Source organism: Pollicipes pollicipes, unplaced genomic scaffold (assembly GCF_011947565.3).
Source record: "Pollicipes pollicipes isolate AB1234 unplaced genomic scaffold, Ppol_2.1 Scaffold_3087;HRSCAF=3621_pilon_pilon_pilon, whole genome shotgun sequence".
Lineage (NCBI taxonomy): Eukaryota > Metazoa > Arthropoda > Thecostraca > Pollicipedomorpha > Pollicipedidae > Pollicipes > Pollicipes pollicipes.
The window spans coordinates 12,543,264-12,555,681 of NW_023596225.1; the positions used below are offsets into that span (position 1 = coordinate 12,543,264).

Here is a 12,418-nt window from a genome sequence, read left to right on the forward strand (position 1 = left end):
GGATTGAGGGGAGCAAGGTCCCTCCAAAGACGTACAAAGTCCCACCCTTGCCTGCTATGCCGATGCAGTAGCACAAGCAGCAGTGTGTAGGGTAGGTCACTGATGTTTTATGAGATGTTAGGCCTTAGGCACTTCTGTTGAATAACAGGGGTGAACCGTCGTGAAAATGGCTACAAAGCATCCAACCACCTAATACATATCGACACCGATACCTCTAAGACCACCTAACGCATTAGTGGTCTTGTGAAGCATACACCAGTTGAGCAACAGCGTCCGTAGTGGACTTCCGGATGTCAGAGTAAGCATGGCAACATCTCGTGGTGTCCAATAACCTCTCATTTATAAGCTTAAGGTTAGGGTCTAGGTTATAAGCTGAGGGTTAGGAACGGGCTGCCCGTTCATACTTGGAGCCTTCAGACAGGGCACTCAATCTGTGGCTGCACCGCAATGTTCGCATCAGACCCATAACAATTGCATGTCATGTGTTGAGAATTCCTTAAGGTTATCGCCCAGAAGGCAGTCCGGGATGCTGCCTAGCTCAACATTTTGGCTAAATTGCTGACAGTCAACACCCAGAATGCAGACTGTATTTATTATCAGAATCCAGCATCTGTCCACTCTGCCATTCACATCCCATTCCTTTCAAACGAAACAAATACTTTGGGACCAGTGGTTGGCCATGTGGGCTGGCAGAGTTTTGACAAGGCCACTTACATCGACATTGCGCAAAGTGGCCAGGTGCTGTCTACCAGCCTGTATCACTATAGCAGGCCACATGAGCAGGAAATGTCCGCTCCCTAAGGCCGACAGAACGAATACACGATACGAAGAGCAGCCACTGCTTACGCCGGCTGATCGGGAGGAAGCACAGGCTCGCCGCTAAGGCTCGCCGGATACGGAGCTGGCGCATCCACCGCTAGAGCCGTCCAGGTGGAGGGGATGCAAAGCCACTTCTGGGCAGGCCGGGTGGGGAAACAGTTACTTTCCCTATTGCAGCTAAGGGTGAGATACGAGGTCGACTTACCGCGAGGCCGATGTTGGCGGCTAGTGCCGTCTCGTTAATGTTGGCGAACGGTTTGTCCGCACCCCAGCACTCCACGTACTTCCGTTTCCTTACGGCGGCCATCTTGTGGCACGCGGCGCTCGGCTGGGTCGGCTTCTGCAGCGACAAACACACCGCCTATGTCGAGCAATCGCACGCGGCCGTCGAATGATAGGCCAATAATTTTTCGTTATTCTGTGCTCGGTTTCCAGCTTTCTAAAGAACGGTTTATTACGGATGGGTATTAGATGGATACAGCTATGCAGCACGTTGCGTTTTTTATTGAAGATGGGAGATGAAGATTGAACCTAGTTTCGGGGAGGCGACTAGTGCATAGTGTGTCCTTAGTGCATAGAAACACAGCTATGAACTTAAGGAGAATGTTCCGCACTTGGAGAGATTGAGACAAGCACCAGTTATGATATCATAACCTCACTTGTATTTATCAGTACGCCGCAAGGTCCAAAAGACTGCTCTAGACAATACAATTTCACCATGAAGTAAATATGCTCCTCAATGCGTGCATGTTTGATGGCGGCGTGAAACGTCTTTGTGACGTCAGATTCGCTGCGTAACTGGCCGTGTCAGAATTACCACTGTAGCGGACGGGTTAACTCACCTGAAGTACATCAACTTGCCAAGAGGTCGTTTGTGAACTGGTGCGTTTTTGCTGAACCTGAATATTGTTAGGTGCGCCTAGTTTTGGCCCTTTTTCGTGATGTTTATGTATATTTGGCCCTGAACTTAGATTTTCACTTGGATTCATCTGCTCGGTTATGGTGTTGTTTTCAAGACATTCAATTGCGTGTTTGTTATAAATGATAGCACTGCCCACAGTCCTGTATTACGTGACACAAAACAGACTCGTGTTTAAGCTTGCACACAACGCTTAAAACTGGTTGGAGGCCAACTGCTGTCCATTGATGCTGCAAAATGACGTAATGATGTTTCCATGAAGTCATACATGCCTGGTTGACGTTCAGAAAGGCTTCCTGAAATAGCATGCACCAGGCGGCATGCGTCAAGCTCAGAAACAGGAGGGATTCAAGTCTGAAAAAGACATGTTCTTTTAATCGCATTCAGTGATGCTCAGAACTCCATGGCGGCTCAAACCCCCAAACAAATGTGAAAGACTGCCTATAATGGCTTTTTCATCAAGAGAGGCCAACGGCTGGCAACTATTGTATCAATGATACAAATAAATAGCATAGCCTTAGATTACTCAGACGTGCGAAACTCCATTGTTAACTGATAAAAATAGCTTGACAGCAATTATTCTTGTTTGAAATTATTGTTTGAATGCCAACATTGCCCGGCTCATGGTAGGACTCCTAAACCTGGTGTATGTTTTGGCGAATGTTTTTCCGCATCGGTGGTTCATATTGGAGCGCGCCAGACCTCCCTGGCCAATGTATGACAGACATGTGGGGCTGAGTCCCAGGCACGGACATGTGTGGTTGTCAGTAACGTTGGCTTTACGACGCGGGCGACACTCGGCAGCCAAGCGTCGACAAATGCACCACACATGACAGACCATCTGATGGGCTATGGTCGCGAATCGCCACGGGGTTCGCCTCGTGAAACACTTGAATCCCACTGATTAACATCATGGCCGCAACAATCATTTTGCCGAGGCCCGGAGTGACGCTGGATTACCTACAGCCAACAACCCGCTTACTGTACATAAGTTGGTTCAGCGTGCTTAATAATCCCAAGCTAACAACGCTAGCACGCACGCAAACACGTCCATAATTGGATACCGAAGTCGGAGCCGGCCGTAGCCTACGCCCAGCCGACACCTGACCTGACCTCAGGCAGGAGGTCAGGTGCGTGCGGACGGGGGTGGCCTGTGCCCAGCCGTGACCTGACCTGACCTGAGGTGGGACGATCAGGTACGTGCGGACGTGCGTCTCAGCGATGTACCAGTCGCGAAGATGGCCATCGCCCGGTTCCACCTCGTAGGCGCCGTCCAGTTGGTTCAACGTTGCCAAGGTGATATGCACGCGCCTGGGGCGACAGCAAGGTCGGTCATGTTCATACGGGGAACCTGGCGTCACTGGAGCCAGTCTGGCGTCCGAATTCATCAGGTCCTTAGTCAGAATCGGCGGTTACACATGACTCACATCAAACCGTGATGAATGTCGAGAAAAAGATACGCTTCTTTCGTTGCACACGTAATGGGTCAACGCATCTGTTTAGTACTTGAAGAATACAGAACTGAAGGCACTGTGCGCCATCCACGTCGGGTGGTTGAAGAAGTAAGAATGATAAAAAAGACAGATAGCCATTTGCAGTAAACCCAGCTAAATCTGAGCGACTACTGACTTGGTATATGAACAATCGTACTCCAACCAAGTGTATTACACTACTTAAAGTTACGTGTACAACTTAAGTTGGTGCTGCCTTGGATCTCCGCCAGATACGTTATCTTATTCGCTATTGCAATGACTACTGCTTCATATTGTTGATTTCCAACTTCGGTACGTGGTTCCAATGCGCTGCTAACATAAGGCTAGGACCCAGCAATAGCATATCATGGGTTGTAACCTGGCATCGCCCGAGGCAAGTGAACAGCCGCGGCTACCCAAGCACCTACGACCTACCAACCTAACCGAGATCACCGAGATGGAAACGTTCAGCCTCACTTCTGCCTCTGGTCTGGACGTCAGATGTAAAAAACTCAAACGATAATTCCTAGCTCTGATCAATTTCACCCAGTAATCCTTGGCGTGACTCTCCACACAACTAATGACATTTCACGTCACATAAGTGTTTTAAACGGAACACAATGATGGCTCATTTGAGTTCCTTTCCCATTAGTTATACTGGATATATAACTTTTTAACCAGCACCGACCGATAGGGCCCTTCTCTTCTGCATCAAACAAAACCTATTGTAACAAAGTTCAGTGATCAAGAAAAGGTTATGTCAAGGTTAGATCAGGTCAATGTGAAGTCAGCTAATTCAAATGTATTTTTTTTCATCTTGCACCAGTGACATGACATTTGATGACATGGTAACCTCGTCAATGCTGATTGTTGTGGAAAATGTGTTAGCATTAGTGACATACCATCACATGTGGGAGGCCCAAACGAATTTGTCTCGGCTCGCTGCTTATTTGATCTAAGGTAGCCTCTGTTGGTCACCTGGTGTAAGCTTACATGTAACTTTTTACCTTTACCTATGCAGTCGAGCCATTTGGTGACTAACATCAAAGCAACCCGACACATAAGGTAACGGTGAATCTTAAGCAACATGAATAGCCGTGCATGCATTTATGTAACAAGGCAAGCCGCTATGATCCCACTTTTGAATCCGAGTAACGATTCGCCAGGTGTTAGTCTGATAAGCTGACAGATGTCTACAATTCGGCGGACTTCGCTAAAACGCTAAAGGAGCTATATTATAAGCCTGGAGGATATCTCTCAGATGATTGCTGGTTAGCACACACTCGAGTGGGGATCAAACTGATCCCCCAAAGATTTTTTTCCAGAACGGTTTCCGAACGGTGAGGCGTAGCCGTGCCAAGTTTTGCGTAGCTCTAGATAATTGGATAGCGGTCAGTGAAGTCAATTGCTAGGGAATCGTTTAATCTGATACAACGGAATGTTAGACAAAGCCATACATATCTGAGATGTTTTCTTAGGCCGCACAACAATTGAATGAGCGAATTACATTGACCTGAGGTAAATTATAAAGGTCAGACCAAGGTCGAAACCATCCTGTTTTATTACTCTATGGTTTCCTGTATGGGATAGTTTTCGGGGCTCATTGCGAATTTATTAACAGCAGAAACCACATGTTACATCTTCTATGGACTTTTTAGGGCTCAAAATTGGTTATTGACCTAAAATGAACCAGGTCAGTATGCTTTTTCAGGAACGTACTGCCTAGCACAATTTTTGCCACTTATTCTAATGCAAAACTCAGAGCGGTCTTGTATGGTGTTGCTCACCATGAACTTCAAAAGGTCAAACAAGGGCACTGACCTTAAATAATAAGCGCGTGACCTTTTGCTTAAAAACAGTTATCTAGGTTCTGGGGGCACTTTAGAGACCAATCTGGAATCAGGCAATGTTTGACCTTATTTGACCCAATGGTCGTGACCTAGAAAGCCCAATATTCGACCTGAGTGATTTCACGTACATGTCAACACATCCTGTGAATTTGGTGTCTCTGGCTTTCTAAGTTCCGGAGATCTCAGGGGGGTCAAGTTGACCCCCACCCGAGCGAAGGGTATCCAGCCGGCCACACCGGTGCGTGTTAAACGTGCACCTCCACCTCATCTAGCAAATGCACTTAATCATTATTCTGTGTTGGGCTGACACACCACGGCAGTGAGTGGCTACAAATGCTTATAACCCACGCTAGAAAGACCCGCAAACTCCATCTCGTAGTTTTCTGTCTGACTGGCACTCATTTACAAGTTGCCAACCAACATAATTTTCATTCCTGTCGGTCCAGGAGTGCTTACGTTCTGGAATGCATACCCAGTGATGCTGGATTCCGAGCCCATCACTTATCTCATGAACTAGGGCTGGCAGCAGTGGCCCGCGGTGTCACGTCCAAGGTCAGCTAATACCTCACTTCTGACCTTTTGGAATCCTGAGATCGCAGCGTCGAAACGGTGGACCTCAGTTCTCGAGTTGTGACACCAAAACGATTACTATATTACCACTAGCATCGCCACCTTGGCGTCTAATGTTGAAAGCTCATTTCTGGAAGCCCCAAATAATACACTAGACACGTTGAGCTGAATCGCAGGTGACACGCGCTCGGATGGGAGTCAATTTGCTCCCCGAAATAATTTCTAGAATAGAATGGTGTGGCGAAGCCACGCTCAAATCCGCGTACGACTGTAAGCAGTTGAAAAGCTGACTTTTTGACACAAGGACTTCGACGTAACTTTTACTGTCGCTGACCCGTAAGCCAGTCGAAATCACCCCATGGATGTCTGCGAAGACAAGTCCTAGAACGAATTGGTACAACTTTGAGCAGATTTCTTAAGCAATCAGACCACTGAAATCACAATTGCAGCTTATTTCATTGAACGTGAGTAAGGTATGGAGTTGAGATCAAGGTCGAGACCAAATCATCTCTCTGCTTAAGACTTGCTTTAAGGGGTACGCTTTGAAGCCCATTCCGAATTATTTGACCACAATGTCAACAACATATCCCTTAATGTGCTTTCATGAAGAGGATGGTAGGTACCCGATCTTAAATGCCCCTGATCAATATTTTTCTTTTAGAAATATGCCACATAGGGTGGTCTTGACACAGATCGTAAACTGAACTGTGGAAATGACTCGAGGAGCTTTGGCTTTTCGACTTTTTAAAGGTCAGATCAGGCATTGTCTTGATATGAACTCAAGTGATATTTTGCTTAGAATATGTATCTAGGTTTAAGCTAGTTGCATGAGGAGGCCTGGGGCTCTTCGAGCACCACTACCGATATTTGACCTCGTTAGGCCTGATTGTGCCCGAAGGTTGCGACTTTGTGATCTAGAGATCTGGGATAACTTAACTCGCATGGATTCCCGCCTACGTCAGCAGGACCCCTCCCCCCCCCCCTGGGCATCGCATTCAGTCAGCCGGCAAGGTGCGTGTTAAAGCGAAGGTTTCACATTTATATATCAATAGCAGTATCACAGCTATCACAATATCAAAGATATTGAAGCAAGCATCAGATAAGATGAAACAAGTTGACTTGTAACTATTGATATACTTTTTACTTCTAAGTGAAAAAGAGTGCTCTAAACAGCACAATTTCTTTGTTCAGTATGTATGCTCCTCAGTGCATCACTGTTTGATTATGTCATCAAGCCTTTCACAACATTGATAGATAGCCAATTGACGGTCGTTAAAACTAAAATCGTGCTCACGAACAACAGGAATGAAAGACTCGGCCATCATATTTTTCTTGGCCTTGATCGCTGCATGGCCAGTGGGGTGGCAGGATTTGAATGGCATTATTAAGGCGCCATGGATGCTTGCATGACCTTGAAAAAGCCTCCCCAACATAGCCCGCACATCTTCGTAGGCGTGTGGCTCAAAACTAGAGGGGTATAGATCTTAAGAAAGCCGAGACTGTCGACCACACCGAATGATCTTCAAGATAGTTATTTCAGTTAAAATTTCATACAAATGTGGAATATTTTCGTCAAAGGGCTGCAAAAGTCTTAACAGGCGATCAGTTGACGGCAACGTTGATGTAAAACGCCGGGATTCTGTGAAGGCTTTGAGGGGTCCACAGGGGCGCCCTCGAAGTATTTGAAGACTTACTCATCTTTGCATCGTTGGTTTTTAGATAAATTTGATTAAAAATTCAGCCTCGTCCATTTGTGTCATTTTTTCCAATAGAAAGCCTTTGAACTTGTTTGAAAAATATACATGATATGCCTCTCCTCACCCCATTCCACAGTAGCATGAAAAACTGAGCTCAATTTCTGCCACATTGTCCAATATTCCTTAACAACGGCCCATGAGACAGGACATATCCAAGACTGATGCGGTCATAAATATAAGTATCACACCACCCAGGTGTAACTTGGCAAAGCCGAATGTTCTTCCTAGTTTATATCAGGCCATGCTGGTCTATAGTACCAATAAACGTACGGCCAGAAGTGATAACTTGTATCAGGTCACGCTGGTCTAAAGTTTCATTACACATACGGCCGGAACTGATAGCTGCGCAGGACATCTTTCATCGAAGGCGGCGCAACACGCAACGCGCGACGCAAAACATATGCAGTAACCGACAATAGTCGCTTTCAGTTTGCAGCCTGCCTGCTTTCGATCGATCCTCTGTGATACCGGCTGATGGCTGTTTACGCCTTTCGGTCGCATTGGCCTTCCAGACATTGAGCCTCACAGCAATGCCATGATGATCAAGCACTCGGTGCGAAAATCCTCTTCGCCCACTGGTAAGCCCTCAGCCACCAGCTTTCCCGCCGTTTTAATCGGGGCATCATCCGAGCCATTCCTCAGTGTTCCATCCTCCCCGTAGACCAGCAGTCCGGCTCAACGCCACCTGACCTAAGCGGTGCCGGATCCTGGCCCGGCTCAGCGCCACCTGACCGAGGCGGTGCTGGAGCCTGTCAGCTAACGGCCTCAGTTTCGCTCGTCGCCGCGAAAAACTGCCGCTAGCGCGCTGGCGGACGCGCAGTCGACGGACCGGATCTCTGGACTCGGGACGGACCCGCTGACACGGAGAGAGCCCGGGGGCATACAGCTGGGTCATCAATCACCGCGCGAATCCACCAGGCGATGGGGGCACAGCCGGCAGTTCCACCGAACGGGGGCAGCGAGGGAAAGGTGGACGGCCTGACCAGTTCCCGCCACCATGCTACACGCGGTCGCGGCTTGCAGTGGGCTGTAGCTGGTTCGCGCGGTTGTGTACTGGCGGTTCGGATGTTGCCTTTGTCTTAAACATATTGCCGTGCACTTGGGGGGGGGGGGGGGAACGTTACTGTGTGCAAATGCCATTATGCCATTTAAGCACTATGGGATGATACGCAATACGTTCTGAACACATTGCACATTACGATGCGCATTGTGGTATAGTATCTGCAATTGCACAAGCTTCAAGTGTAGGGAACATATAAATAAAGCATTCAGGACCCATATGTGCCATCCTAGCGACAAAACGTGACGAGCGCGGCTCATCAATGGTATGCTTTAGTTGCGCATGTGGGCGCTCAAACGATGAAAGTGTTATGTCATCTTGTCTAGCCACAAACTTCGAGCGCGGGTACCGGGCAGGCCTAGCACAATATTGACAGCGTAGTAGGCCATACTTTCAACAGATTTTGACGGAGGAGGGAACTATGTGGCACTGCAGCACTGCCAAGACGCCGCATGCTTCAGTGGGTGGAAAACTTACCCTGAGCAAACAGACTTCGTAAATAGAACAGTGAAACGCGCTCAGGTAACTATCCGGTTCCGTCCCGCGAGTCGATGTCGCGCTGGCGGAAAGGTGGGGACAGACATGCAGATATGGCCGCGACAGGCAGATATACCATGGCAGATATGGCCGCGACAGCACAGGCGAGCTCACGATGTAACAGGTGCGTCAAGAGGGAGTTAAGAGAGTGCGTTCACCTCAGCACAGCCTGAGGCAAGGGACGAAATATGGAAGGATGGAGAGATCCAATCTCGTGCCAGTCGCGTAATGTTCGAGTTAGCGCAAGCTGTCAGCTACTTATTTTTAATAAGGAGGGGTGCGTACCTGTTGCTTGACACATGTGTGCGTTTAGCGCAAGTTGAGTGTTAGCAACAGCTTGTGCGATAACGCGCATTTACCATATAATTTACATGAGGTGTCAAAAGACACAGCGCCGCTAAGTCCCACGGCACATGGCGGTACCTGTTACGTGAACGGCACATTTAAACCTCTTTACCGGACACTTTGCCGCGATATTTGTCTACGGCGTGGATGGAAATTGTGAAACGCATCGTTTCCTTGTAGCCAAGATGTTAACTAACAGGCCTCAACTTAATCCCGAAACACTCCTCGAAAAGACGCCACCACCCTGCTTAATCTTTCATTGATCCTATCGGCATGAAAATAGGCTCCAAACGAGATAAACCCCAAGTTAATTGTCTGCGCACTGAAGAAGTGCGGCGTTTTATAGCACCATGCGGCCACTTCAGACTAACTTTCACAACGTAGCAGAATCCGCCTAACACAGTATAAAAAAGATACGTAAGGAAGACATCCCTCACGCATATCGTAACAGACGCCTCATTGCCTGCCGACGTTAGTAGACCGGCGGAGACGGTCAGGGGCAGGTTCGCCGCAGGTGCGCTGTAAAACACTGCATCCAGAGCCCCGTTGGCGCCCATAGGCCACCTTCGGGGGAGGGGAGGAGGGGGGGGGGACACCGGGAGCACGTGCCCCCATTTGCAAACCTTTACGTGCATTAATGTGTATATGACTGAATATATACCATACAAAATCTGGTTACACACGTAACGATGAGCAGCATGAAAACGTGCAGCGCTGTTGTACGTTATGGAAGAAATTTCGCACGACAGCGCGCGCTAAAATGTCTCTTTTCACTCAAAAATCTTCATTAATGTCTTCCCTGTCGCGACTTCCCACATACGCCGCCGATACCAGGTGACCGTCGGTCATCCTGGCCGCGCGGGCAGATCATCGCTGAGCTGAGCTGAGCCAGCGAGCCGGTGTGGGGCTGCGTCGACTGCGGCGTTGGCCGGCCGCTGCGTCGCCGCTGATTGAGACGGCCCACAGCGGTCAATACGTCCCGCGAAGTGAACACGCTAGCGGCCCCACCGCCGGCCGTCGTCGCCGCCCACCTGGTCGTGAGGGGCCCGCCCCGTCTCTAGGTCTGGGACAGACACGCGCGGGCTGGCCGGCACCCTGACCGGTGCCAAGCGCGGGACAGAAACACGCGGACCAGCGGCCGGCCAGCACGCTGACCAGCGCCAAGCGCGGGACAGAAACACGCGGACCAGAGGCCGGCCAGCACGCTGGCCAGTGCCAAGCGCGGGACAGAAACACGCGGACCAGCGGCCGGCCAGCAAGCTGACTAGTGCCAAGCGCGGGACAGAAACACGCGGACCAGCGGCCGGCCAGCACGCTGACCAGTGCCAAGCGCGGGACAGAAACACGCGGACGAGCGGCTGGCCAGCACGCTGACTGGTGCCAAGCGCGGGACAGAAACACGCGGACCAGCGGCCGGCCAGCAAGCTGACTGGTGCCAAGCGTGCGGATGTGGTAGCATCCGGACCAGCGGTTTCCTGAACTTGCCTGTGAGCGAGTGCCGAAAGTGAAGCTGAATGGTCTGCCCGGCGCTGGAATCGATGCTGTTGACTTCCGTACATAATGGCGAAATTTTGCCGCCGGATTTCAGAGGCGTCTTTTTAGTGAAAGGAAATCTGACATGTGCTTGTATTCACCCAAAGCAACGCTCCTGACAGTTGATGCGGTAATGCCAGATGATTCTTTATTTTTTAAGACAAAAATGATCGCATATTTTGAACTAATGTCCCTTTACTCCATGCAGATGTGCAAAGGCGGGGGGACATGACCAAGCGTAATCTGTTCTGGTTCGGACGGCCTGACAGGCTTTCTATAAGAGTGGCATAAGTCGCCATGGTCTCCAGAGAAATTACGGCAGTGATTATAAGTATGCCGCTGTGATGGTTTTTTACTCGAAGTCAAGTCACGAGATGATTTCCCCCGCTTCAGGTTCAAAATAAAGCATCCTTCATCGGGCCGGATAGCATTATTTATCCAGCCAAACATCAGTCAGGTGGAGCAGTTTCTGTTAGACCGGCATATGCAGCCGAATAATATATCTAGTGCAGCTATAATGACGTCTGGTGAAGCAGGCGAATATCGGGCTCAGGTTGTCAGGACAGAAATTCCGACATCTTGATAAATATAATCCTAACTAAAATGACAAGAACAAAGACATGATTCACCCACACGATCGGCGGTGTCCGTTCCAATGCGATTTTGAGCATCGAATTAGCCTAAGCAGCATAGTAATATCATCCAAATGAAGACATGCATCAGCTGCAATCTTGACGCCCCTCGAAGCCGTCCTCACACCTAGTGTTACCTTGAGAACTGGAGAGACGCCGCGCGTGTTACCTCGCTTTTTGAATTCTGACGACAAGCACAACTCCACACGTAAGGGGTACCCCATCTCAAACGCAAATCCAGGTTTATCAGGTGAACACGTGATAACTCAACCGCGCAGCATCTTGATCAAGACCACGACAGCCTTGCAACCATTTGCCTCCAGACAAATCGGTGACGGTTCCATGCAGGCAGGCTCCCAAGCAATAGACGGCCCACAATGCCCGTGAATGGAGGCTTCAGGGCCCCACAGTGCCTGTGTATGAGGGCTCCGGGACCCACAACGCCTGTGTGTGGAGGCTCCGGGGCTCACAATGCCTGTGTATGAGGGCTCCGGGACCGACAATGCCTGTGTGTGGTGGCTCCGGTGTCCACATAGCTGAGGCAGCACCAAAGGCAAATTGCTGATGGGTAGACCAAATCAGCCACAACCAGGGGTTTGGCACACACTTTTGGGGACTTTTTTCGTCCCTGCTAATTACGATTCAGTTGCTGCCTCCGACCATTCTAGAAAACACTACAAGCGCAATGTAAGCTTGCAGACACTGGCTTGCCGCGCCAATAATTGTTATTTTTCTGTAAACACGGCGTCAGTAATTGAACGACATTTCTAGTTTTCCAGCTAGGAGAAAACAACAACCACTCCCCACTCCTAACGGACATGAATGCAGATGCGGCAGGCCCGGCCATCCGTGTTTGGGCTGGCTGCTGGAGAACCTGGTGAGCCGTGAGTTAGTGTGGAGCAATCAGCGTCTGACCGCACCAGC

The 12,418-nt window shown here is 49.4% G+C and overlaps 1 protein-coding gene across 1 annotated transcript in view; it reads right to left on the reverse strand.

Annotated features, from left to right (window-relative positions):
* The window catches only part of LOC119089388 (adenylate cyclase type 2), a 174,001-nt gene that overhangs the window by 53,714 nt on the left and 107,869 nt on the right, over positions 1-12,418 (reverse strand). The window contains exons 7-8 of the mRNA XM_037212053.1: positions 2,917-3,049; positions 1,025-1,159 (exon numbers count right to left, since the gene is read on the reverse strand). Of these exons, the coding sequence (XP_037067948.1) occupies positions 1,025-1,159; positions 2,917-3,049 (268 nt within the window). The remainder of the gene's footprint in view (positions 1-1,024; positions 1,160-2,916; positions 3,050-12,418) is intronic.